Source organism: Ascaphus truei, chromosome 3, assembly GCF_040206685.1.
Source record: "Ascaphus truei isolate aAscTru1 chromosome 3, aAscTru1.hap1, whole genome shotgun sequence".
Taxonomy (NCBI): domain Eukaryota; kingdom Metazoa; phylum Chordata; class Amphibia; order Anura; family Ascaphidae; genus Ascaphus; species Ascaphus truei.
In genome coordinates, this window is record NC_134485.1 from 320,905,307 (window position 1) to 320,932,735 (window position 27,429).

Genomic DNA, 27,429 nt, shown 5'->3' on the forward strand with positions numbered 1-27,429 from the left:
TCAATAATAAAAGGCCTGTGCAATTTTGTCAAAATAATAATTGCATGTTGCGTCCCGAAGGCACAATCTCGCTGATACCCGGCTTTCGAGGTTGGCCTCTCCTCTGTAAAGGGTACTTTGTTAACCTGTGTCCTTCTCAGAACAAGTGAATTGTTGAGGAGAGCACAGTGGTTCTTAAAACTTGCACTCCACCCAATGATTAGCAACTTGAAGCACCAGGCGTCGCCCAAGGGTGCCTCGAACTAAACTGAGCGGTTCTCCATCTGCAATTCTCATTATGATTGTAGGGTATTGTTGATGAAAACATTTCCGTTATATTTACAATAAAAAGACAAAAAAAAAAAAGCTAGTTGGGTTTGCAGTGAGTTTGTAAATGTTGCAGCAGTATATCATGTTTAATCAATTTAGTGTACGAATATGATCGAAGTGCAGTGGTACCCATCTAATTAACATAGGTTCCTTGTGGGGGATAAGAAGGGTTACATTCTCCGGTAGCATGAGACACCCCACCCAAATTAATACCCTGCTGCTAGAACGGCTGGCAACACGTTGCAGAGCAAAGACATTTACTGCATTCATCCAATTAGCCAGTTTTGCAACGTGAGGCTTTTCCCTAGCTCAGTACCAAACAGTTGAGATTGAGCAGTGATCTGTACTGCAACGTTAAAGCCGATTTTCTGTGTTTTATGATTGGAGTATAGCAAAAAAGAAATAATACAGCTGTGGCAAAATAACACCCGCATATCAGTGGGCCACCGAGTTAATTTGCCTTTTACTTAGCCATTTGACCGTAGAAATACATTTACACATAATGCATTTAATGCGTCTAATTCCAGATTAGCCTACTGAATTCTTTTGTTGTCTGTGCCTCACTTCAAATTAATACAAAGTGGCAGCTGATTTACAATTGCTGCCTCAATTCTTTGCTTAATTTAGTTTTAGTTCTGTTTTTTTAAGTATTTATTAAAAATCTTTTCAAGACACTGAAAAGCGGCAGTAATTGCAGAAGCTCTTGTTTTTGTTGTATCTCTTGGGATACATTAGAGACAATTGCTTTTATAAACTCTATTTTCTAATTTGTCCCCAAATAACGTAAGAATATTGGGGTACGGTCTCCGCAAATATTTGGGTTAAACCTAGAAAATCAATCCAAGGAGGTAGCTAAGGGAGATTTGTAGGTATTGTTTTAGTTATATACTGTACCTCCAATAATGTATACATACGTTGCTTTCCAAAATAGACCTTACAATACAGAGCATTCTAACGCAAGATGTGCAACAAGCAGAACAGCCAACAGTAGGACATGCATCCCTTCCCTGGAGAGCTGACCATCTAAATCCCTTCCAATGGTGCCACTTTTACAAGCAAAACATGTGCGAAAATACTTAGAGGTGTCTGATTATAGCTTCCAAAAAAGAAGTGGAAAAGCTGGTTAATGGATCGGATATGGGGCAAGCGTTACTAAAAACCAAAGTGAACTAAGGCTAGTGACCTGTTGGGCTAAGGAATTATATCTGGGCGATTTATTTCCCCCCCAAATCTGACTCCTATGAGTATTTTTTTAATAATTTTTTGGAAGTTGGATGGAACCATGGTGAGCTGATACCTAGAAAGTGTTTGATTTCCTCTGGCTGCTCCTTTTGTGGGATGTTGCTGTCTGTTCAGCCAGAGTCAGTCTTCCTCCCCCTTATCTTATCAGCTCTCTGATAAGCACAGGGTGGGCCAAGGGAAAAGACAGACACTTCCCCATTAAGAAGCTCCCAACAAGTTCAATTTGTAATTCATTTCTTTACAAAACGTAACCCGATGAAGGACCCGAGAGGTTCGAAAGCTTGCAACAGAGCAACTACTTGTTGTCCAATAAAATAGATCATACTCGTTCTCCCTCCTGTGTTTATAAAAGTTTTGGATTGCACCTTTTTTAGAGATAGCTTTGGGCCTGCTTTTCTGGAGATTAACCCCTTCGCTACCAGAGGGGTATGCAACACAATGCTACACCAGTGCTTATGGGAAGGAAAAAAAGAAGTCGTAAAGTAGATTTGTTTATTTATTGCTACTGTTTTTGTTTTGTTTTTCCCTCAATGTATTCTATTTTTTTGCCCTAGGGTTCTTCAATGGGGTGGAAGAATACGAGCCAGTCATCTGAGCACCAGAGGTGAGCATGAACCTTGCACCCCTCATTCTGTTGTCCTAGTCCAGGTGTGGGCAACACGAGTCCTCAAGAGGTCAGCTTTTCAGGAGATCCCTGCTTCAACACAGGTGGCTCAGTCAGAATGACTGCACCTGTGCTGAAGCAGGGATATCCTGAGACCCTGCCCTGTTGGTAGCCCTTGAGGACTGGAGTTGCCCATCCCTGTTCTAGTCACTTGTATGAATCAGGACAAAGGTAGCAGTGATACCTGTAATGGCAAACCTGTGATTAGCGTGCAAGCTTTCAGCACCACAGAAGTCCCTTATTCAGGCAGATTATTGTGTGGTCCCGGAAGCTTGCACGTTTAACCACAAGTTCGCTATGAAAGGTATCACTTCTACCTTAGTTTTGTCTATTCTGTGGGCTAACATCCTCTATTTGTATCCGGATTTTCTTAAAGTTCTTGTTGTGAGGCCGTGTTTCTCTGTATTGCTGTTGTAATAAAGCACAAGTGCTCAGACATTGGCATGCACTGTATTCTTTTTAAACGTAATGTATGTATAAAGGCAGGCTACATTAAGGAACTTCCATCTTGATGTTTTCATTAAAGGTAATAACTTGCTGTTAAATATATCAAGGAAGGCCTGAAAACCAACAATACAGTATAATGCATTTAAATAATGCCAAGTAATGGAGATGTTCAGTGCTCTGCATCCCTCTGCTGTACGACTGTCACTTCTTGTGACGTTATGTACGGCTCTGTCTGTGCTGGGGACCATTTGGTAAGAGCAGGAGGAGGCGTTTGAAAAGAGTTTGCGTTACAAATAAGAGTTTCATTTGCAGTGATGTAGGATAGGAGGACTGTATCTACGCTGCTTGGTGATTTAGTTACAGCATATCTTCTTCCTGTGGTATGTGGGTGGCTGAGCGTTCTGTCACATTGAGGTTTATAATACCCGATGAATCGGACTGCTCACCTATGTAAAGGGTCTTGGAAAGGCAGGTGCAAAGGGTAAGAGTTAACAACAAAACAAAAAAACCCAAAGAGATAGGGTCATAAGGCACCCCTAGATTATGCACTCGCATGCCTAGTAAGTACGAGATGGCTAAAATTAGCCTCTGGCTTAATTAATGAGTTTGAGTGCATAATCTAGGGATGCCTTATGACCCTATCTCTTTGGGTTTTTGTTTTTGTGGTCTATAATACCTGCAACTTCCTGCACCATCAATTACATCACCGAGGGGGGCATAAATAGAAACTCAGGGCAAAATTGTTTAACAAACGGGTACCTGTGGAAGGGTCCAGTCGGGACCCAAAACGTATTGTGCATCTTCTCACAAGAAAAATTCTGGAATGCGGTGTGTGCGTGCAGCATGGTGGGTGTGCGTGCCGCATGGTGGGTGTGAGTGGCGTGTGCGTGCAGCATGGTGCGTGTGCGTGCAGCATGGTGGGTGTGCGTGCAGCATGGTGGGTGTGCGTGCCGCATGGTGGGTGTGCGTGGCGTGTGCGTGCAGCATGGTGGGTGTGCGTGCCGCATGGTGGGTGTGCGTGCCGCATGGTGGGTGTGCGTGCCGCATGGTGGGTGTGAGTGGCGTGTGCGTGCAGCATGGTGCGTGTGCGTGCCGCATGGTGGGTGTGCGTGCAGCATGGTGGGTGTGCGTGCCGCATGGTGGGTGTGAGTGGCGTGTGCGTGCAGCATGGTGGGTGTGCGTGCCGCATGGTGGGTGTGCGTGCCGCATGGTGGGTGTGCGTGCCGCATGGTGGGTGTGCGTGCCGCATGGTGGGTGTGCGTGCCGCATGGTGGGTGTGCGTGGCGTGTGAGTGCAGCATGGTGGGTGTGCGTGCAGCATGGTGGGTGTGATGTGGTGTGAGTGGCGTGTGCGTGCAGCATGGTGCGTGTGCGTGCAGCATGGTGCGTGTGCGTGCAGCATGGTGGGTGTGCGTGCAGCATGGTGGGTGTGAGTGGCGTGTGCGTGCAGCATGGTGCGTGTGCGTGCCGCATGGTGGGTGTGCGTGCCGCATGGTGGGTGTGCGTGCAGCATGGTGGGTGTGCGTGCAGCATGGTGGGTGTGAGTGGCGTGTGCGTGCAGCATGGTGGGTGTGCGTGACGCATGGTGGGTGTGAGTGGCGTGTGCGTGCAGCATGGTGGGTGTGCGTGCAGCATGGTGGGTGTGCGTGCAGCATGGTGGGTGTGCGTGCAGCATGGTGGGTGTGCGTGCAGCATGGTGGGTGTGATGTGGTGTGAGTGGCGTGTGCGTGCAGCATGGTGCGTGTAGCATGGTGCGTGTGCGTGCAGCATGGTGGGTGTGAGTGGCGTGTGCGTGCAGCGTGGTGTGAGTGGCATGTGCGTGCAGCATGGTGGGTGTGAGTGGCGTGTGCCTGCAGCATGGTGGGTGTGCGTGCAGCATGGTGGGTGTGAGTGGCGTGTGCATGCAGCATGGGTGTGCGTGCAGCATGGTGGGTGTGAGTGGCGTGTGAGTGCAGCATGGTGGGTGTGATGTGGTGTGAGTGGCGTGTGCGTGCAGCATGGTGGGTGTGCGTGCAGCATGGTGGGTGTGAGTGGCATGTGCGTGCAGCATGGTGGATGTGAGTGGCGTGTGAGTGCAGCATGGTGGGTGTGATGTGGTGTGAGTGGCATGTGCGTGCAGCATGGTGGGTGTGAGTGGCATGTGCGTGCAGCATGGTGGGTGTGCGTGCAGCATGGTGGGTGTGCGTGCAGCATGGTGGGTGTGATGTGGTGTGAGTGGCATGTGCGTGCAGCATGATGGGTGTGCGTGCAGCATGGTGGGTGGGGCGTGCAGCATGGTGGGTGGGGCGTGCAGCATGGTGGGTGGGGCGTGCAGCATGGTGGGTGGGGCGTGGTGGCACACCAACTTCTAAGCATTTTTATCACTAAAGTGCAAACGCTTTTTTTGTAAATGTGTTTATGTATTGTGAATAGGAGTGTTTTAAAAGAATTAAAAAAACAAGCAAAAAAAGTTTAGAGTGGGGGGGGGGGGGCCTTACTAACTCTGCAAATAAAGAAACAAAAGCAACTCCGAAAAGGATGCAACAGAAACTCTCTCCAGTTGCTGTGGTCAGTGCTGAGTCTCTTAGGCTAAGGCCCCGCTCCCAGAGTCAGCGCGCCCGCACTGCAGACAGGCAGGGCGCTGACATACACAGACCGCAATATGCGGTCTGTAGGGAGCGGGAGGTGGGCGGGAGTGGGAGGTTTGAGCGGGAGGGGGGCGTGGCTTGAGCGGAGGGACCCGCTACTCTCCCCCCCCCCCCTCCCTCCACGGCTCGGGTAAGTAAAGCAACACACACACACAGACAGAGGCAGGCACTCACGCACTCAGGCACACACATACACACACACACACATACACACACACATACACCCACACATACACCCACACAGACAGGCACTCACGCTGCTTTCACTCCACACTCCTCCCCGCTCCCCGAAGCCTCTCCTCCTCCCGAAGCCTCCCCTCCCCATTGGCTCACAGCCACACCACGTGACGCGTCAACGCTAGGGAACACCATTCTCTTGTATCCCATAGCGGCTGACGCGCCACAGCGTGTAGTAAGCTGTGCAGCCAGGGGGGACCGGGACCGGCTCCGCAGGATTCCCCTGGGGAACTCGCGTGTGGCCGCCCGCGCCACTGAGCGCAGCGGGACCGAGGCCTTAGAATATCATGATGTTAAGAGTCTTGCATGTTGGGGGAGTATGGTTTGGGGCAAGGTTTCTGTTGTGATAGAGATAAACAAACTAATAGTGCCATTGTTTTTTTTTTATTATGCTTTCCAGAAAAATAATAACCTTGGAAAAAGAGGACTCTGAAACCTTTGGATTCGAGATTCAGGTGAGTCAAGTAAAGGATGAGTTAGTCTAATCTGTCGCTGCAAATAATACAGAGGGACAGCTGTGCTCCTTGTCTGGGTTCTATTCTATGGGTTGAAACTAGCGCAGCTTTAGTCTAAAACCATTATTTCATTTACTGTGAAGATTTTCTATGCTGAATTCTTCGCCATCACTGGGAAGCAGGTTTACCACATATTTAATATGGGCCAAAGTCTGTGTACAACGGCGTCTGAGCTTCCTAAGGGTAGGACTCACTGGCGTGTTGCATATGGTCACTTGTGTCTTGTTTTTGACATGCCACTCTGAAGACCTGCCAGTGCTCTGCCAGGGCGTTGTGAATCTCTTTTACTAGCTAGAGGGTTAGTATACATATGAACATGTTTGCTGAATAATTTAAAAGCCTTCCATTAGCTATTCTATGCACAGAATCCCTCTCTGTGTTATCACCTGTCTGCAGCAAAGACTTTCTCTGTGCATCCCTGCCAAGTAACCTTTGTCTGCTTAAAGCAGAGCTCTGTACACATGGCTTCTGCATAAACTCCAGATCGCCAGTTTTCTCCCATGAAGAAGTTGTGGGCCGTAAAATCTATGATAAGAACACAGATTTACCCCGTGTCGTAACAACAGGTTTGGAAATCATTTTGATTTGTTGTGCAAGGATTCTATGGAAATAGCTGCAGTTGCACAGCACCAGCTACGTACATACTGCATCACCATAGACATTTGAATACAAGGATGTAATACAATATTATAGATGTAAAATAGAATGAGTGGGAGAAAATGAATCTCTCCCACAAAGACTGTACGATCTCAGTTAGGCTATGCTATGAAACCATTGCAACCAGTGACACAACCTTTGCATTTAAACTCTGATAGTGCCCAGAAGTTCTAATGGAGCATTAGTCTTTTATAGGTTTCCCAAGGCCCTAAAAGACATTGGCCTATATTTACCAAGCAGTGCTCTGCCACAAAACCTTCCAGCAGCCATTCTCTTGTCTCATTTGCTGAACCTGGGCGGTGTTTAATGGCATAGCACTGTTTAGTAAATATGCCCAGTGTGTTCCAGTGCTTTTTGTTTCTGGTACACAAGGCTATGCAAACGGAGGGGAAAAAATGGAAATCTCTATTTTAAAAAAGAAGTTTGTAAATATACAAGTACTGGACATTTGTTCCCCTTTACCCCCCATGACCTTTCGACCGCTGAAAAGGAGTCTCTTTGCTGTGAAAATACGGGCTCTAAGTGGGGGAGGACATCATTTACGACCAATTGCCAGCACCTTAGACATGTCACATTTTAGGTCCCACGTGCCTGTAAACTGTACTCATTACACCCCCCCCCCCCCCCCCCCCCCCGTGTACCTAGCATTATAATATGAGCGCATTATTTTGAGCATGTCATTTTTCTCCATATCCCATATGTACTGTATACATTTAGAGGTTGTGGGAAAAAAGTGTGTGTGACTTTTTTTTTTACCCACCTTAAGTGTGTGTGTGTGTGTGTGTGTGTGTGTGTGTGTGTGTGTGTGTGTGTGTGTGTGTGTTTTGTGTGCTGATATACCCGGCGTGGAAGGGCAGGGGGCATGGAGTGGAAGGGGGGGAGCCAAGGGGCGTGGAAGGGTGGGGCAAGGGGTAGGGGGGGAGTGGAAGGGTGGGGAAGGGGCGGGGGGGGCCAAGGGGCGTAGAAGGGTGGGGGGAGGCCAAGGGGCGTAGAAGGGCGGGGGGCCAAGGGGTGTAGAAGGGCGGGGGGGGGCGTAGAAGGGCGGGGGCCAAGGGGCGTAGAAGGGCGGGGGGGCGTAGAAGTGCGGGGGAGCAAGGAACGTAGGGCAGGGAAGGAGGGGCAAAGGGCAGGGAAGGGGGGGCAAAGGGCAGGCGAAGGGAAGGGAGGCAAAGGGAAGGGAGGACAAAGGGTGGGGCAGGGGGGGCAAAGGGCAGGGAGGGGCGGGGAGCAAAGGGCAGGGAAGGGCGGGGGGCAGAGGGCAGGGGGGGCAAGAGGGCAGGGGGGCAAGAGGGCAAAGGGCAGGGAGGGACGGGGGGCAAAGGGCAGGGAGGGACGGGGGGGGCAAAGGGCAGGGAGGGACGGGATGGGCAAAGGGCAGGGAGGGAGTGCAGGGGGCAGATATCTAACTATCTCCTATCTCTCTCTCTTTATCTATCTATAGCTATCTATAGCTATCTATATCTATATCTAAACACACAGAAAAGACAGAAATCCCAAATGAAGCACTCTGATCACGAAAAAATATGAATATTAGTACAAAAGGGTTTATCAATCATGGACTAGAAAAACACATGAAACATAGTAAAAAAAGACATACATATAAAAAACTATATCTAGCTATATCTATCTATATATATATATATATATATATATTTATCTATATCTCTATATCTATCTATATATATCTATATATACAGTATCTATATCTATATCTATATATATATATATCACCTTTCAGGAGCTCTAACTTATCTTTGCTAAATAAACACTAGCAGAATGAAGCACCTGGTGCAGTGCTAGTCTAATGCAGGACCTGGGCAGGGTTGCTAGGAAGTTGTGCGTAATACGGAATATAACTTGTTTGCAGAATATCATTCCTTTCGTAACTGCGTGACTAACGGTCATTTAGAACTGAGTACTGCAGCTGTTCTAGGAGAAATCTTCCTTTTAACCATTTAAAAAGAATGTTGGCCGGTCTGAGAAAAGCTGTATTATTTTATCAAATTCTATAATAAAAAGAACTCAAATTTAATTTCAGAAATCCATGTGTTTTGCGAGGCCGATCTTATATTTTTAGAGGAATGATCCAAAAACTGGAAACTCTTGCGTTAGAATTTGTGCGTGTGCGCGCTCATGCAACTGATGGGACTTAGATTTGTGGTTAAATGCAGTTTATTAACTTACAAAAGGGGACTTTGAAGTGATTAGTCCTTATGGACTAAGCAATGAAGACCCTGTGTGTTTGTGTGTACACACACACACACACACACACACACACACACACACACACACACACACACACACACACACACACACACACACACACGTGTGTGTGTGTATATTTATATTCTACATCTTTTATGGCCAGTGTAGCTCAGCTGTATAAGATTTACAATAGACAATGCAATCTCCATGCAGCCTAGGATCCCACGCAGACGGGACTGATAAATGTGTGTGTGTATATTGTTAAATAAGACGTGGTCTGAGACCAAGCTCTTTTACTTTAGTTTGTTGACATCCTTTCAACCGTTTTCTGTTTACAGACCTATGGACTGCACCATCAGGACAAGAACACGGTGGAAATGTTCACCTTTGTGTGCCGGGTGCACGAGGGGAGCCCCGCTCAGGCGTCCGGCCTCAAACTTGGTAAGTCCATGCCTCTCTGATTTCCTGGCTGTAATGAAAGACCATGCTGTTTGCATATGACCCTTTCTCTACCAGAGGGGCCATCAGCGCATTGCTCTGCGTGGTTAATGAGGAAGTGGCTATTACAAATGAGCGATTTAAAAATACTGAGCCATGTCTTGAGCATTTCTGATGACATGTTAGGAAAAGTGTGTTGCATTACTAGTTAAACTCATTACTTCCTGTTGGTGAAGGCCGTGTACGTCAGCAGATCTTGGGCGTCTGCATCTAGTTCGTATGTTCCGTAAAGAAAGGAGAAGTCTCCTTTTGTAGCGGTGCTCACCGCACGGAGCTCTCCTTTTGTAGCGATGCTCACCGCACGGAGCTCTCCTTTTGTAGCGGTGCTCACAGCGCGGTGCTCTCTTTTGTAACGGAGCTCTCCTTTTGTAGCGGCGCTCACCGCGCGGTGCTCTCCTTTTGTAGCGGCGCTCACAGCGCGGTGCTCTCCTTTGTAGCGGCGCTCACCGCACAGAGCTCTCTTTTTGTAGCGGCGCTCACCGCACGGAGCTCTCCTTTTGTAGCGGTGCTCACAGCGCGGTGCTCTCCTTTTGTAACGGAGCTCTCCTTTTGTAGCGGCGCTCACCGCGCGGTGCTCTCCTTTTGTAGCGGCGCTCACCGCGCGGTGCTCTCCTTTTGTAACGGAGCTCTCCTTTTGTAGCGGCGCTCACCGCGCTGTGCTCTCCTTTTGTAGCGGCGCTCACTGCGCGGAGCTCTCCTTTTGTAGCGGCGCTCACCGCGCGGTGCTCTCCTTTTGAAGCGACGCTCACCGCGCGGAGCTCTCCTTTTGTAGCGGCGCTCACCGCGCGGAGCTCTCCTTTTGTAGCGGCGCTCACCGCGCGGAGCTCTCCTTTTGTAGCGGCGCTCACCGCGCGGAGCTCTCCTTTTGTAGCGGCGCTCACCGCGCGGAGCTCTCCTTTGTAGCGGCGCTCACCGCGCGGAGCTCTCCTTTGTAGCGGTGCTCACCGCGCAGAGCTCTCCTTTGTAGCGGCACTCACCTTCTCTAGCACAAGAATCTGAAATCTATAATTGTCAGTCTGACAAACACGTGGGCTTCCCTTGCAGGTTATCTTCTCTTGACCCCCTCCCCCCATTGAAGTCAATGGGGGGGGCGCGAAGGTTGTGTTGCAGTTCCCCGATCGGCACTATCACACTTTAATAAACCCCCGCTGCTGCCTGAGTTCTTCGTGCCTCTGATGTCATAATCCTGTCGTGCAGATACCATTTTCACTGTTTTGTAATGACATTTGTAAATGGAAAACCAATTAGGAAGTGAGGGGTTATTTAACGTGCAGAAAGGCAAACGCAGACAGGAGACCCAGAAACTAAAACCGCTCCCATGTCTCCATTTACAGTGTTTACAAAAGTGCCTTTAATGTTATTTGGTTCCCTGTAGCTGCATGGGGGAATTCCTCCTCTCGGCACCTTTTTTAAAGATCAAAAAGGGAAATGTATTTAAACAGAGAGATTGAGATATTGGGTGGGAAAGGAGTCGAGCTGCGCTCTTCTCACGGCATACTGAGGAGTGTCTCTAAGCTTTGTCCGCGACGATCGTCTATTTCAGCCTTCCAAATAACATGGACTTTGTAGCCCTCACCCTGCAGCTGTATCCTACAAAGCCCTGGACATGTTGCATCTACAACACCAGCCATGCATGTATTTAGTTGTTTTGTATAAGGTCTGATCAAAGGCTCCTTCAATCTGTTTGAATGTTTTGTTTTTTTAAGCAAATCACATGATCTGCCATCTATAGTCTGTATTTGTTTGGCTAACTTTTCTGTTGCTTTAAACAGCGCGGTGTTAATGGGAAACGCATGTTAGCGGGGATGTTTTTGTTCAGTCTTTGCTTGAGTCCCTGTTGCTTTCCGACATTGTACAACATGCTCTGTACAGGAAATGAGTCACTCCAGCTAAGGAGTTGGAAAAGGGCCTCCAATTGTGTCCATGCAGCATCGGACGGAGAGTGAACTTCTGTTCCCACTTTTAATCGGAGTTGCCATATCTCTCGCTGAGCTTCAGGAAAATCCCTGACATTTCAGGCAGCCTCCTTGTGTCCCACAAATTCCCGTTATCAGTTCCATGTAAGAGGAAATGGACAAGGGACAGTCAAGGAGCACACAGGGCAGAGACCGGAAAGGCTGATGAAATGAGCTCTGTTGCAATTCAGGATCTAATCTGTATTGGTGAGACCGCAGTCGCTGAAATTCATGTTAGCGGGTGAAGGTTGTCGCTTATCCAGAGCGGTCCTTGAATTCCCAATGGGCTGCTCATACTTGACTCTTCCTCCGTTGCAATCCTCTCTCCCTGTTCCACCAGTACAATTGCTGTGAGCTGGCTGGAAAGCCTCATGTCGGTGAATTTTCAGAAGTTGGCCAGTTCTCCTTCACTGCAGGAAGGACCTGGAGCTCATAGCCCTGCTATGTTTGGCAGTTCCCTCTCCTTGACATTGGAAAGATTGAATCTTTGCAGAAGTGTAACAGCCTCCAAGCACCAGAGTTGCTGCTTTCTGGGGTCATTCAATGAAACACTGCCTTGTCCATTCCTGTGTACTGTAGTTAATAAAAAGTTATTCTTGGGATGCACTGACCAAGTCTTTTTATACCCCCCGTGCCCCTAGCATCCAAGTGTTGCTTTGCTGCTGTCTGGTCAGGGGAATTAATTTTGCCCTACTCCATACATCCCAGCATGGTGCTATTTTATATTTAAAATCCCATTCTAGTAGCCGAATAGATTCTGCAGATCATTAGATTTTACCGTTAGAGATTTTTATTATTGGACAAATAACAAAAAGGCGTAGTGCTACATCCAACTTGACCTATTATATAGTTAAATACTTATCTGTTTCTTCTCATAATCAAGGGTCATTTTGGTTCGGGTTTGGCCAAAGTATTTTAATCCTACACAAAGTTGTATTTTTATGGTACCAACGTTAAAGTTCTGCATAGTGCACGAGGTGTTGAGTTTATAGCCGTCCTCTCTCCTGATGTTGCCTATTTGTGTTTATACCAGGGGTGGGCACTCCAGTCCTCAAAAGCTACCAAGAGGGCAGATTTTAAGGCTATCCCTGCTTCAGCACAGGTCACTGAGTGAGCCACCTGTGCTGAAGCAGGGGTATCCTTAAAAAACTTGCCCTGTTGGTAGCTTTTGAGGACTGGAGTTGCCCACCCATTGTATATACATTTGTAGTTGCTTTTGCAATGACATAGCATGCAGTATATGGTGGCAGCATGACTTTATTGTTGTGTGGCGGTGCCCTAGCCTGTTTATCGGGCTGCAGTAGCATTTTATTCATTATTTGTGCTCTGTTTTTTTAGGAGACATCATTGCAGGAGTAAATGGCCTCAACGTGGAGGGAATCCGCCACAGAGACATCGTCGAGCTGATCAAGGCTTCTGGGAACACAATCAGGTAACGTACAAACCAGTGGCGTTAATTAACAGGGTTTTTTTTTGGTTTTTATGCTTTAATGTTTGCTATGATTTGTTAAGCTAATCCAACAGTGCTCCCCAAATAGTGCAGGTAATGACGTTTGGAAATGAACATAGCCAACACAAATACAATGTTTGGTCAATGTATTAAAAATTACGGTCTTATCTTTTAATCACCATTTGAGGACCACAAGATTGATTTTATTTTTAAATTTTTTTTTTTAATAAAGCCAGTACATACAATATTTGTGCCTGTTACCGTTTACCTGAACAACATGAAGAGGCCTTGATGAATGTCTGTGCATGAGTTCTTGATGAGTCGTCTCTTTCTGATAACTTGAAAGATAATGCACAATATGCCTTTTTGAAGATCCCATAAGTTGTTCCATTAAACCAGGGGTCTCGATCTCGGTCCTGAAGGCCCACCAATAGGCCAGCTTTTATGGATATCCCTGCTTCAGCACAGGTGGCTGTCGAAGAATAAAAAGGCTTACTATTTGTTCACCACAATCTGTAAAATAGCCAATAGCCCATTATCTCCAGAGTAATATTTTCTAACAGTCATTGGCGCAAGGCAAGGTTCACCATTAGTATGATTTCAGCACCTGGGTGGCCCAGAAAGCAGCATATACTAACAGACAATAGAAAGATCATCTCTGCTTAACCACACACTTTTCTCTTGATTGATGTTTTCTTGCACAGTATCCCACAGTACTGTTTAAAAACTCAAATGCTAAATAATAGTCTTAGAAAGATTTGTCTAACTATAATCTGTGCTGTTATCTATGTTAAAAATTTTCTGGTTGAGTCCCGCTGCCTGTTTTTCTGCTATTTCGGAACGTTTTTTTTTATATACAATAAAGGGTGCAGTAAAAGCCAGATTTGTCAGTGACTAGACGATGTTTGGAAGACATTAGCTGGAATGCTTTAAACTTTTTATCTCTGCTGGGAGTAAACCGTACACTCTCTTCCCTAAGAGTATTTAAATAAAATCCTGATTCAGACCTGAGTCTCTCTCGTTATATCAACTAGTACTATCTTATTCATTTACACTGTCATAACGTAGCACTGCGACATTTGTAACATTTGACTTCATCAGGGATGGAAACTCTCCACCCACTAACTAGAGCAGCAAAACTTAAAAAAAAAGCCTGTATTTAAAAAAAAAATTATAATAATTTTTTAAATAACTCTGTTCTGTTCTATCCACTTCCTCTTGAAACAGGCTCTGAAATGCACCTTTTTGAGCTCTGCCCTTTGGCAACAAAGTATCTTGGCAACAAACAGCTCTGTTACGGTGTTGCAAACAGCAGACTGTCTTAGGCCGCGGGTATAGTGCCCGCGACGGGCGACGCCGCCCAAAAACATGCATTGCCGCCGCGTGCACTTATAGTAAGCGCGACAATGCGACGGAGCGACGTTGCGTCGCAAATTTTGGTAGCTGGTAATATTTGATTTTTCAAGGGCTATCGCCTCATGTGACAGCCCCTGAACCAATCAAATGCCAGTACGCCCGCGACGCCGCCGCAAAGCGAAATATAACTTTCGGCGACGGGTGACGTCACCTGTCGCGGGCACTAGACGCGCGCCCCTACTCTGCAAGCTGTAACAATAATGTGTTACACTTTGTAATCTAATCTTGCATTTCAGACTGCAGTATAAAGTTAGAAGGCGGTCATAATGTTAGGCACACAATCGGTATTTGACAGATTTAGAACAGGGACACCAAATGATTGCCAGCTTAAGTAAGAATGTATGTAGATGTAAGGAAAACCAAGAAGTTCACCAATCCGGCGCTCAAAAGTCAAGAAGGTTGCTGAATCCTGCTCATGTGATAAATGTATGTAGATAGGGCCACGGCTAATCTTCAATGTTAACCCTTGAAAATAGTCTCTCAACAATTGGCTCTCACCAGAGCTCTGGTATTATTGAGAATGGAGTGACTCACGGTTTGTGAAGAGAATGCAGCCGAGCCTGTAAACGATGTAATCCTCCGTCGGGCAGGCACACCGCAATCCACCAGGTGACTCCTCCGTCCCGGTGAATGATCTATGACCAGCGGTGCCTGAACTGATACAGCTGATACAGCAACCCGGCGTGCTACCGGAAGCAACCTAGATACAATGATACTCCTCCCACAGGAGAAAAAACCGATGCACCGCCAAATAGAAAAATTGCAAAGGCTGAGATGCTGACTAGAATTTTACATGTTATGAGTTTACTGCGTATGATTCTGGTTTTTATCATTCTTTTCGTTTTATATGGTTATCTCCCAGCTATAGACGTGTCATCTTCTGCACCTGCTGATCATCGGTTGGTGATCAGGTTTCACAGGTGTTTAGATTTTGGCGCGCTATATTAGGTTTACCTGCACACTGGCGGATCACTCTTTGACAAAGCGCTTTGGCGTGAAACGCGTCAGAGGATCCGCCAGAACTACACCACTATGCTCCAATAATTTTTTCTAGTCACTATCTCAGCCTTTGCAATTTTTCTATTTGGCGGTGCATCGGTTTTTTCTCCTGTGGGAGGAGTATCATTGTATCTAGGTAAGAATGTAGAACAGCACATTGTCACATGCATTACATATAAAAAAGGCGGGAGGGGGAATGTTCTATTGCTTTAACATGGGGGTGTCTAATGTTTTAATCTAATTTATTGACAGACTGGAGACTGTTTATGGAACAGCTATCAGGAGAGCGGAGCTGGAGGCACGACAGCAGTATCTGAAGGTCAGTGGAGCTCCATCTACATCAGTTTGTGCAATGATCAAATGAGCTCCACATAACTTACATTAGAGGGTGGCAGCTACTGTTGATATTGGACTTAGAAGTAAACTCCAAAACGAATCCTGTTCTATACTCTGCCAACTGCAGGGTATACTGCCCCCCCCCCAGTGCCTCTTGCTTCATTGTTACTGGGAGGAGATGCAGTTGTACCTGTATATGAGTGCTTTGTGGGGACTGGATGGATAGTGTTGCTGAAGTAATGGTTGAGGTCAGTAACCCCAATAGACTACGGCCATATTTACGAAGCAATTCAGCAGCATCTTACAACAAAAGTAATTTGAATTGGCCGTAAGATGCCTTACAGCATAGCACCATTTAGTGAGTACGGCCCTGTAGTGTGTTCCTGTTGACTTCTTTCCTCGTGGGTTTTCTCAGAAGTCCCAGTGGCTTATTCATTTATATCTACATCTGTATATAATGGTTTTTTTTTTTCTTTTCAGCAAACCTTGTATGAAAAGTGGGAAGAATACCGCTCCCTCATGGTGCAAGAGCAGAGATTGCTGCACGGTAAGAGATGAAGGTTCTTGGAAAACGGTCTCATTACTGAAAGTCACTGGGATCGAGAAGCTTCATGTGGCTTCCAATGGCTCTTCCTGTCTGATTTCTTTTTTTTTTTTCACCTTATTCTCAATGTATTGATGTAATGAAGTTTGCAGGGGTGCTCAACTCCAGTCTTCAAGCCACAACCCCCCCCCCCCCCACCCCAACAGGTCAGGTTTTCAGGATAGCCCTGCTTCAGCATAGGTGGCTCACTCCGTCCCTGCTTCAGCACAGGTGTGTTGTAATCAGAGGCCAAGTCTTTGACACCCTGAACCTGACCTGTTGGGGGTAGGGTTGCCAGGGGGCTTCTCAAAAAATACTGGACACACGGGTGAAAAATGCGGCGCGCTCAAAAAGTCGTCGGGGAGGTATGTTATTTATAAATTCTCAGTTCATTACGTAATTTTTTTTTTCTAAATTGCACTCCACGTAAGCACAAATTTGCACTATTTCATATTCTATTTCGTAAAAAATGCTGGGAGGGGTTTTGGGATTGAGCGCCCTCCCAGCATTTTTTTACGAAATAAAATATGAAATAGTGCAAATTGGTGCATACGTGGAGTGCCATTTAGAATTTTTTTTTACATAAGTCACATAATTTATAAATAACATACCTGCAGTCATACATGGCGAGCTATACTGATCTTAATGCTCCTCTCCCACTACTTCCAAAATTGTTGCAACCCCCCTCATCCTCACACCACCTCCATCCCTCCATCCTCCTTCATCGCCTTCACCCCCCACCTCCTCCTTACTCACCTTCACCCCCCCTCCTCCTTCCTCACCTTCACCCCCCTCCTCCTTCCTCACCTTCACCCCTCCTCACCTTCAATTACCCCCCCCCCCTCCTTCCTCACCTTCACCCCCCCTCCTTCCTCACCTTTACCCACCCTCCTCCACCACCCCCCTCCTTCCTCACTGTCACGGGAGACCAGGTTATTTACACCTTTTTACCAGGATCATTCATTGAGCAAAACAAGGTAATGAAATAAATTGTAGTTTATTCGGCATAAATTCGCTTACACACAGTGATACACCAAATGCAGACAAGACACTTACTTTGGGACTGGAGGTCGAAAACTAGACTTTCCTGGATGCAGGGAACTCTGTGGGAGAGTTTTACCCTGACCGGGACTTAGTCCGGAATCTCCCGGAACCCAAATCGGCATAAAATTCCATATGTCACCGCTACGTTCTGTTCTGAGAACTTGGTCCCTCCTGACCACGAGTTAGTCCAAATCTCCTGGAACTCAAATCGGCATAAAATCCCAGCCCCGTCCGCTACGATCATTTCTGAAAACTTGGGCATAAAAGTCTGGACTTAGTCTCTGGCGGGCAGGCTTTTCAGGCACAAAAATTGAAGCCGGTTGCTCTGCTATTCACACAGAAGCAACTTTGAAAAGCCCGCCCGCGCTCTTACTACTGGCGAGAGCAAATGTGATTGGCTCATCGATTCTTATAGTATTTTCCGTTTCATTCACAAAACTAAGCAGCCAATCAGAGCCAAGCCAGCTAGAAAAGCCGGGTCAGCGGGAAATCCGAAATAGCCAAGAGACATGCGCAAGCCTGCCACCTCTCTTCCCGGGTTATCTCAGTGCCACCCGCTGGGCAGGCTCCACCAGGTCTGGCAGAAAAGTGGCATCCCAGAGGACTGCCATTGATCTCCGGACCTGGTACTCCTCCTTTCCCCACGGACCAAATGACATTCCTACCTGTGGGCATCCTCTGGCTGCTTTGAACACCGATGTCCAGCAGACTTACTGGGGCCTAAGGGTTAGCTCGGAAGCCTGTTTGGATATCGGTTCTGAATGTACAAAGCACATTACATTATATTAAAGTATATTTTAATACACTTTGAGTCTCTGGGTACAGGGAAAGAAATAAAACTACCATATTTTTTCTGTTCTATCTGCCTTATTCCCCACACACACTTTCCTTTGGATAGACTGGACTCTGAGTCCCCCCTCAACCTTATACACGGTTGGGGCACCAACAAACCGTATACTGGTTGTGGGTCACCTTGGCACTAGCTGGGGTACCCCACTTAACCCAGGGATTCCCTCAGCTACAGGAATATATGTTTATCCCTGTACCTCATTCTCCTTTCTGAGTTGTGCTGAAGCAGGGTACCCTAGTGGAGAGTCGCGCTTGCGTTTTCCAGGGGAGATATTGCCTGGACAATGTGCCTACATGTATCCAAGAATCAGGCATGATCCCCGGACTCCAACCTCCTAGGCACATTCTGCCAACCGTTCCTCTGCAAACCCCCTTGAAACTCATACCCTAGAAATCCCTGCTCGATTGCATGCCCGGAAAGGGAAAAACACAAAAAAAATACTTTTATTACAGACATTGCATTGGAATGGTACAATGTTACTGGGCCCAAGAGCTAACACTCTTGGGCCCTTATACACGGAAAAGGGCTGTTTACACCCTCCCGTCACACCACTTCCTCATCCTCTCCCCCTCCTGATATCTCTGTGGTGGTCCTCCAAGAAAGACATGGACTCAGTGGAGCTCTTCTCTCCTCTCCCACATGCAAAGCTGGAAGGGAACTACATTTCCCAGCATGCAAATGGGGGAGCTGTGCATGCGCCGTAATGAAGTTGAGCCCTCCCATTGGTTAGTCTTCTCCTTGGTAAGAGCCCCTGCACCCGGCCACCCTTCACACTCCCGCCGCCCGCACATCCAGAGGGGGAAAATACCGGACACATACATGTCCCTACGTGTCCGGTATTACCCCTCCATTTTTACCAGACCGATCAGCAAAATATCAGTCTGTCCAGTTCAAAACCGGACACCTGGCAACACTAGTTGGGAGTGGGGGGATGCCTAAGGACGGGAGTTGAGCACCCCTGTGTTACAGGATACGCTGCTTTGTTGTAAATTAATTCTAGTTCGTACTTCTACTTTCTAATACGTTTTTTTTCTAAATCTTTTTTTAGATTAATTTATTTTACAAAAAACAGCCCCCACCCCCCTTTCCGTCTGTTCTTACTGTGCAGCAGGATGCTGCAGGAGATGTGCTGCTCCATTATGACTGACTGACTTTCAATGTCATTCTTTTTTTTTTGTGTTTTCTTTTTTAATATGGTCTTAAGAGGCTTTTTTTTCCTTCTCTCCTGTAATGGGATTGTGCTCTCAAACTCGCATTACCACTGCTTTACTAGTGGCACTGCATTGTAGTGGAGTCAGTCTGACATGAACATTGATACCACTAGTTATTAATACTGTTCTTCATCACAAAGGAGGACCACCTTCTTTCTTTCTATTTTTTTCTTGAGTGTTTAAATTAATTATTGTAAGGGATTGAAGTGAGAAATGTCCCTCTTTAATACAGGCTCTGTTTTTTCTTTTGCATTTGTTTATTATTGTAGTGGTTTCCCATACCACTACCACCCTGTAGCATCGCTCCAAGAACAGAGCAGGTAGGAGGATATTGCAGCCGCTACACTGTTTTTAATGCGTTCCCATCCCTTTTGTTTTCTAGGCATTGTTGTGAAGGACCCGAGTGTGTACGACACCCTAGAATCGGTGAGGTCTTACATATATGGGACAGTGCCGCTGTGCAGCATCGATCCTCTTACCGGGACCCTGGCAGCTGGAAGCATGTGCAGCAGCGCCAGCTGTCTCAGCACCACGGATGACAACGAGGACGCTGTGTATCAGACGTGCTACTTCAACTCGGACTCCACGGACGAAATAAACAGCCTGAACAGCAAAATCAACAAGCCTTACAAGTCTCCGCTGACGCGCAGCTCCAGTGTTAAGTGCGCAAGCTCCGGAACGAACTGGGAGAAGGCAAGTGAGCAGAGTAAATTTGCCTCCCTACCCAGGAAAAAGTATAAAAGCTTTCGGAAAAGACTATTGAAGTTTATCCCTGGACTGAACAGATCCTTGGAAGAGGAAGCGAGTCCCCTTTAATGCATCTTTTGTGCAAGTGGTTAAGTTATTTATTTATTGTTCCTGTACTGGGGAAGAGTGACAAGCTTTGTATTTACTTTTTGTTTTGTGTAGACTTTATGATAAAACTTTATAGCTTCGGCAGTCGTTTTCCATTGAAATTGTTTGGCAAGGGAATAGGGGCCAAACTCCAGGTTTTTCTATGAAAAATGTAGCTCTTATTCCAATGTTTGCAAAGGCTGTCTCGTGGAGGGTTACTGCTGCCTGCAGGAAGCTGAAGAGTGAGGTGGCTTGTTCTGGTTCAAAGCTCTTCAGCATTCCACCTAATATATAGATTGAGGTCTGCAGTACATTGACGCTTAGGGCTGCAGTCACTGTAAACACACACAAATGCTCTCCTGACCATTGGAAGTCCATGATTCAGGAGAAACGCCACAGGGAAGTCCCGTGGGAAAAGTGGGTTCTGACCGCTTCAGCCAATCTGTTGCGCGGCTTAGAACCATTTCCCCCTTCGTTGTTTGGCTTACCAGAAACGCTGCGGCTGGCCGCTGTTTTTGATTTTCCAACACCGCGTGAGAGTGCGGCTTAATTTCTCTTGAAGCAGGCGATTCCTGTTGACTATAAAGCGGTGGTGCTGCATATCACGGCTCGGGTAAAATTGGGAACAATATGAAGTCGGGCAGCTGCTGGCAATGTACCTCTTTATGTTTGCAATCTCCAGACAAGCAGACAGTCCCAGTGACATCTCCCTGCTTCTGTGTATCATATGGGTAGTTCTTTAAATGTTTACGGTCCGTAGCGTACCATACCCGCCTATCTATGGGCAACTGAAGCAGCAGTGACACGTTCATGAAAAATCCACACTACCTTTTACTTTGTCATCATGGTCACATAGTTCATTGAGAAATACTTGGGGTAACACTTCCTTTCAAGCGCTTATTAAACGTGAATATCACCGAATTCTCCCAACCGATTGATCACTGTATTGATTGGATAGCTGAATATCCGGCTATATGTTACAAATACAACTACAGTAGTTTGTTTCCTCCCTGCTCTTTTCAGGGCTACATTTCATTTTACACATAAACATACACTTTACAAGGTGCTTTCACTGACATTGTAACGCTAATACCTTCGCGGTTAAGTTAGGGCTTCCGATTTAACCCCTTTGATACCCTGCAATGTTGGCAGAAAACGGTTTAAGGAGCAGTGATAAGATCACTCCTAAATCCTTAGCTACCCAAGCTCCTGCCTGCCTGAGGGGAAGGAATGTCCATCCTGCCTTGCCTTGTGAATTGTTCCCATGTGTAGATACAGCTATTATAAATCCCCTTTGACACAGTACAATATGGCACAGTCAGCAGTGCGCTGGCAGGCAGAACATGCACCATCTGCAGGACAAATGTTACTGTGCATTAGGCCCCCAAAGCGGCTGCAACCACAAGCCCGACATTCCAACATCCCAAGGAAATCTTCCGCAGCTGTGACAAGCTATGCACAAAAGCGATCCCAGAGCAGGAGTGGAAAGACGGGGGGTTTAAATTCCCTCGATGGGGACTCCTCTGGCCTTTTTCAATGGGTGTGCAACCCAACTTGGGAGTTTACAGTTGCACCTGCAAATCCTGTAGTATATCGGCGTTAACAGTGGCTTAACCCTTTTACTGCCAGAGGGGGCCAGCTAAGGGCAGGACCATGTTGCCTTTTATCAGCAGGTTATTTCTGAAGAAATATAAAAAGGTTGCGAGTCGGCTCGGTTAGAATACCAGTTCTTTCCAACCACAGTGTGCAGAATTAGTTCTCTGAAGTTCTGAGGCAGCCAAGGCCTGGGTGACATTTTTGTGGTTTTCTCTCTTTTTTTCTTTTTCTTTTTTTAAACCGTCCTATTTTGTTCCGTTTTTAAAATACCTCTATCTTGTCTGAGCAGTGGTCAGCTGGAGGCAGGTTTTTTTTAAGTCGCCTGTCTTGAGCGAACACATGCTTAATTAAAACCTTGCAGATGGAAAAGGTTGCCAGGATTCTGCTACCATTGCCGCCCGTGCCTTTTGCTAGACGTGTTGGGATGATTGAGCCAAAGCGTATAAAGTTTGAGTCCTTCAGAGAACTAGCGCACTGTAGGATAGCCTTAAAATCCCTGCAAATATGCCTCTTTAAAGAACCTGTAATGTGTCCCTCTGTGCTTCAGGTTTAGGATCTGAAAATAAAAATGCCGCCCATGACAATAAATATGGTGTCCAAATGCACGTAGAGCCCTTTCAAAATTTACCCTATGAGGAAACCGCCCCATCAGCCAGTTTCTAATGGGGTCTTCCGTGCAGATTGTGGGTGCTGCCCACATACCTTATTACTATGTAATTACAGTAATAAGTTTGTCCCCTCTGTAGTGGTTCCTATTTTGGTGCTTGCAGGGGGCTGGTGGTTATTACTGGCAGACAGTAGAGGACTAGCAGCTGTAGAAGGCCCCATCATCGTTTCCTTTGCTGGGCGTCTGTTCTCTGGAAGTTGTTGGTAGTGTGTGTTCTGCACTGTATTTGCTTTTTACTCCCATGTTCAGCTCGACGGTGAATACTGCCAAACCATAAAACTACAAAAAAAGGAGGAGGACTGTGTGTAGTCTGTCCAATTCCACTGAGAACCTCGGAAGAGGATACTAGAGGTTTGTAATAACGTCTTGTTCCAGTGGCTAAGCCCACCCCGCCCCATGGAACATGGTCAATAAATCTGACAGAGAAGTCACTGTCGCGATCACTGCTAGAGGGACACACTTTAAAGTGAGAATAATGCCAGTGACTCCCATTTGACTCGTAGGGTGTTTTGTATTCATTTTTTCGATGTTAAAGGTGCAATCCTGCCCAACTTGTGTTTGATACAAATATATATACACACATTAAACTGTTTAATCTCTTATCCATAAATAATAACATAAGGAATGGTGTCCTTTTTTTTTTTTTTGTGTGTATTTTCTTAGGGTCTCAGAAAATGCATTAGCCCTTTCAAAGCCAAGGGGACCTGCAGAGCAATGAGTTGCAGGCCCCTCTGGCAGCTGAAAGGTTCAGGCCTCGTCCAGGGTGGAAACTGGCGGTCCAGCACTGCGCCCTGCGTCTGGGGGCGTGGCCACGACGTCACAGAGCTGGTTCGCCCTCATTGGGCGAACCGCTCACGTGACACGCGAGCAGCAAAATCAATTTTGCTTGCTCAGCAAGCAGATGAGGGGACACGTGCATTGCTGCAACATGTCCAGCGAGCGCCCGCTCAGCACCGCCCTGGACGAGGTCTTGAGCAGATCATGATGATCACCATTTAAATGGTTGTTATTATTCTTCAGGGACCTACAGAATGTGATTTAAACCAAAAAAAAAATGCAGATTTCTAAAACTAGCATTGTGGTATGGGAATTATTTTCTGTGAGACAGCAAAATACACTTTAATGAAGTGAAATGTGGTCAGTATAATAGACGGCAAATATATTTAGAGTGTTTATAGGGAGGAAAGGTAAGAAGTGCTAAGTATATCACAATACAAGACAAGTTTGTTAAAATGTGACTGTAATGGATTGCACCTTTAATATGTGTGAAGTGTGACATTTCTATGCATAAAAAGAGTCCTTTGTACTATCTGGTTTGTGATAATACAACACTCCTATTTCAAAGCACTTGTCTGTATTATTTCTTTGAGTTTTCAATTGGGTTTCAAAGTGCAGTGCCGCATTGCAACAATAAATTGGAGTCGAAAGTACTAAAATATGTAAGCGCTTTCCCACTTCAAAATCAGCTCCTTAGCATTGCAATAGCCGTAAAATCAGATTCTCGAACAAGAAGCGAGACAATGCGAGGGATCATTTACATGTCATTACCCAGAATCCTTTGCTGCAGCGGTATGTTGTGTGATTATGGAATTAAGCAGGTTTGTGTACCTATTTCAGATACGTGAACGTGTTCATTTGCTATAAGTTCATCCTAAAATGCTGTGTGGCTGGGCTGGTGGTCCCTGAGAAGAGGTTTCAGAACGATCGAGTTGGTGTTCAGGACAGCAGCATTCCTTTGCACAATGTATTTAGACTAGAACAAAGATCAACCAAACAACATAAAATAGATACCCGCACACCAACAATGAGCTGAGGGTGAACTAGGGGAAGGGTTACATACAGACACACACAGGTGGTGTCTCACACATTCAGATGGAGAGAGAGATACAAAAAGTACCCAAATTGGATGCACTCGATCACTTACACCAAAATAATGAAGTATGCATATATAAATATGAGAATCTAACTGGTGGGAGCTAATGGTATGAATACTCTATTGGAAGTGATACCCCAAATGGACACAGTGACGGAGATTAATTGAGGCCTAAAAACTATTTAATACACAATAGGTAAAAAAATATGGGGTAATTAGTGATGAAACCTAAAAGCAGCGACCACACTGGTGAGCAGCTATGCAAGGAAATAACCAAAAATCAGTCTATTAGATGACTGTGTAGCAGAGCATCTCGATGTAAGGTGACCGAAAATACCTAGATGGGTGAAATGGTGGTAATCTTATGTAAGGGGGTCACCCCCGGTTCCCCTGATCTTCCTTTGCCCCCTGCTTTACCCCTGTGGCAGTGGGGGAAGGGGACGGCGACTTCTCCCGGTTGGCGCCGCCATCTGGGCCGGCGCCGTTGGGGTCCTGATGCTCGCGCATGCACGAAGAGTTGCGCATGCGCAGATAGCCGCAGTGGCCATGTTGTGGGTGGCGCGAGGTTTGCGCAGTGCGCAGAGGTTGGCAAGGGTAGCGGTGGCCATTACAAGTGTGCAGGAGCTCTGGGAGGTTGTGCAGGCGCAGTTAAGCGTAGCGGCCGCCATTACAGCTTTGCACATGCGCAGTAGAGAGCGCGCACGCGGTCCCCATAGGAAAGCGGTCCTGAGTGGACTACATCTCCCAACAGCCTCTGGGGAATGCCCTATGATCCCTGTCACCTGCAGCCAGCCACTGAGACTTGCAGATTCTCTGCAGCAGGGAATTGGTTACATTGTTGTGTGCAGAGTCAGGAAGCAGACTGTGAAGCACATGAGTCAATGAGACTTAGGAGACAGAGGGGGAAAGAAGGGGGGCAGAGAGCTGTGAGCTTCTGCCCTAGGCCAGAAATCCCCAGGCTAGAGCTGAGGCCCTGACTCCCCACTAGTGAGGGTGGGTGGTCGCAGGGACAGGCCCTTAGGTAAGGACCCTGTGCCCCTTCAGCTGTGTGCTAGGCAGGGACCTAGTGACAGACTCTGTGCAGTTCCTTAGAGCAGGGAGAGACCCTGTGCAGTTCCTTAGGGCAGGGACCCAGTGAAAGGGTTTGCTGCATGTTCCTGTAAGCTGTGTTGCTGATCCAGAGACTGTCCTTACTGTGGGACGTCCAGCGGGACCCCATCCCACGCGGAGGTACAGATCAGCGGTGCCGGTAGACCCTTTGCGAAGACACCCAGGTGCAGGGACACCTGGGCAGGTATTTACAACCTTCCACACGTGCACCAACTTTAACTTGCTCCTCACATGTGACAGGCCTGTTCACACACTTGGGTGGGCTTGGACTCTTTGGACACGGGGTTGGAAAGGGGGTGTAAGGGTATAGCCCAGTTAGGGGCAAGGTTATAGTTGCCAGCTAGTGGCAGAGGGTGGTACATATATCTTGTTGTGGATTGCTGATGTATGTGTTAAGTTACATTCTGCATATAGTAAAGACCGTTGCTATTTTACATCCAGTGTATGTGTTCATTTGAATGTGTCCTGCGAGGAACAACTCGCGCTCTGCTGGGAGCCATCGCAGGTGGAGGCGCTGCACCATATAGTATTGTTCAGGAGGATACACCCCAGGCTCTCATTGGCGGAGGCTTAGGCCTCCTGTGAGCCTGACAGGTAAAGCACCACACCGGGTAATACATATAGATTCTCCTCACATGCACCCTATCTGCGATTGGGAGGGGGAATATGGGTTACACTTACATAGCTCGGGATGACACTGTGTCATGAGGAACAAGTTATAGTGTCAGAGCAGGGAGTCCCTATTAGCATAGATATCTTTTGGGAAAGGGCACAAAGGTGCATTTCAGGTGCTGGATGGGTTAAGGAAGCTGATGTTTGCTCCCTGGCATCTTTAAAAGTAAGCACAGGAAGGGTTTCTGAATAATTTAGCATGGCTGTAGCAGATTAGATGAGTAATTAGTGCAGAGGGGAAAGTTTATACCTGGGAAAAATGAAATATAGGGGACTGGCGAAGAAGTCTGTCTGAATCTAGACCGTAAACAATAAACTTACTGCAAACCGCAGAGCTCCTGCTTTGACTGATTAGATCCTTGCATTTGTGGAAGGAAGAACTGAAACTATTCGAGGCGGCCTAATTAGAGGAAGTGGAAAATGACACTAACCACAGAAACGTCAAAGGCAACAAAGCACGTCACCTAAAGGTGCAGGATGCACTTTGTGGGGGAAGATGTGAGGATGAGGGGCGGGAATGAAAGCAGAAGACTATATTCTTGCCCCACTCTCTGAGAATGAACGTGCTTCTTTTTACCTCGAAAGAGGGAAAGGTTACAAAACAAAAAAAACATGTGTGGTGTTTCCTCAGCCCCAGCAATATCTGTAGTGAAGCCGCCGCCCCGCTGGCTGCTGTGAATGCCCTGTAGTCGCTGCAAACAGAAAGATAACACTACTGTTGTGAAAGGCGCCCCTGACTATTGCTGTCCAGAGGCTCTATGCCGAGCATAAGCAACTTCCCCCTTGTGTCTGAGCTCATGACCGTTCGCTTATCCCTATAAAGTGCTGTTCCTCACGTGGTTAAAAAAAAAAAAAAAAAAAAAAAGTGTAATCTACGTGAGATGCAGCTTTAACTCTCTCACTGCCAGGAGTGTCTGCAAGGCCTGTTTGGCAGCAAAAGGGTAAACGTGTGTCAGGGGAGACCTCTCGGTGCCCTCTTAAGAGTCCCAGGTACATTTTGGCTACATTCCCAGCAGTAAAACAAAGGAGGGTGGTTAGCCGTGTTGGTTCGTCCATGTAGTAACAGGAGTGGTAAGGGGTATGATACCGTTTATTGGGCCGACATGTAGTTGATCTTAAAAGGTTTGAAAGCTTTTAACAGAACTACTGTACTTGTTGGTCCAATAAAAGGTATTGTACCCAACAAGTAGTTCTGGTAAAAGCTTTCAAACCTTGTAAGATATCAACTGCATGTTGGTCCAATAGAAGGTATCATACCCCTTACCCCCTTCTCACTTCTTTGTTACAGCAGTTGCTGCCGGCCCTGGCTCTCCCCTGCTGTAGTCTTCTCCCTCACTGTCCCACGCCGAGGTGTCTGATGCTGACGTGCGCCAGGCCTCCCTCTCACGCCTGCGCGCACCGAAAGCTTAGCCCAGCTGACTTCATGCGATGAG

At 46.8% G+C, this 27,429-nt stretch overlaps 1 protein-coding gene across 1 annotated transcript in view; it reads left to right on the forward strand.

Moving 5' to 3' along the window:
• The window catches only part of TAMALIN (trafficking regulator and scaffold protein tamalin), a 37,840-nt gene extending 14,155 nt beyond the window's left edge, over window positions 1-23,685 (forward strand). The window contains exons 2-8 of the mRNA XM_075591179.1: window positions 2,106-2,155; window positions 5,926-5,980; window positions 9,241-9,343; window positions 12,694-12,787; window positions 15,473-15,539; window positions 16,037-16,103; window positions 19,627-23,685. Coding sequence (XP_075447294.1) covers window positions 2,106-2,155; window positions 5,926-5,980; window positions 9,241-9,343; window positions 12,694-12,787; window positions 15,473-15,539; window positions 16,037-16,103; window positions 19,627-20,060 — 870 coding nt within the window. The 3' untranslated portion in view covers window positions 20,061-23,685. The remainder of the gene's footprint in view (window positions 1-2,105; window positions 2,156-5,925; window positions 5,981-9,240; window positions 9,344-12,693; window positions 12,788-15,472; window positions 15,540-16,036; window positions 16,104-19,626) is intronic.
• The last annotated feature ends 3,744 nt before the right edge of the window (window positions 23,686-27,429 follow it).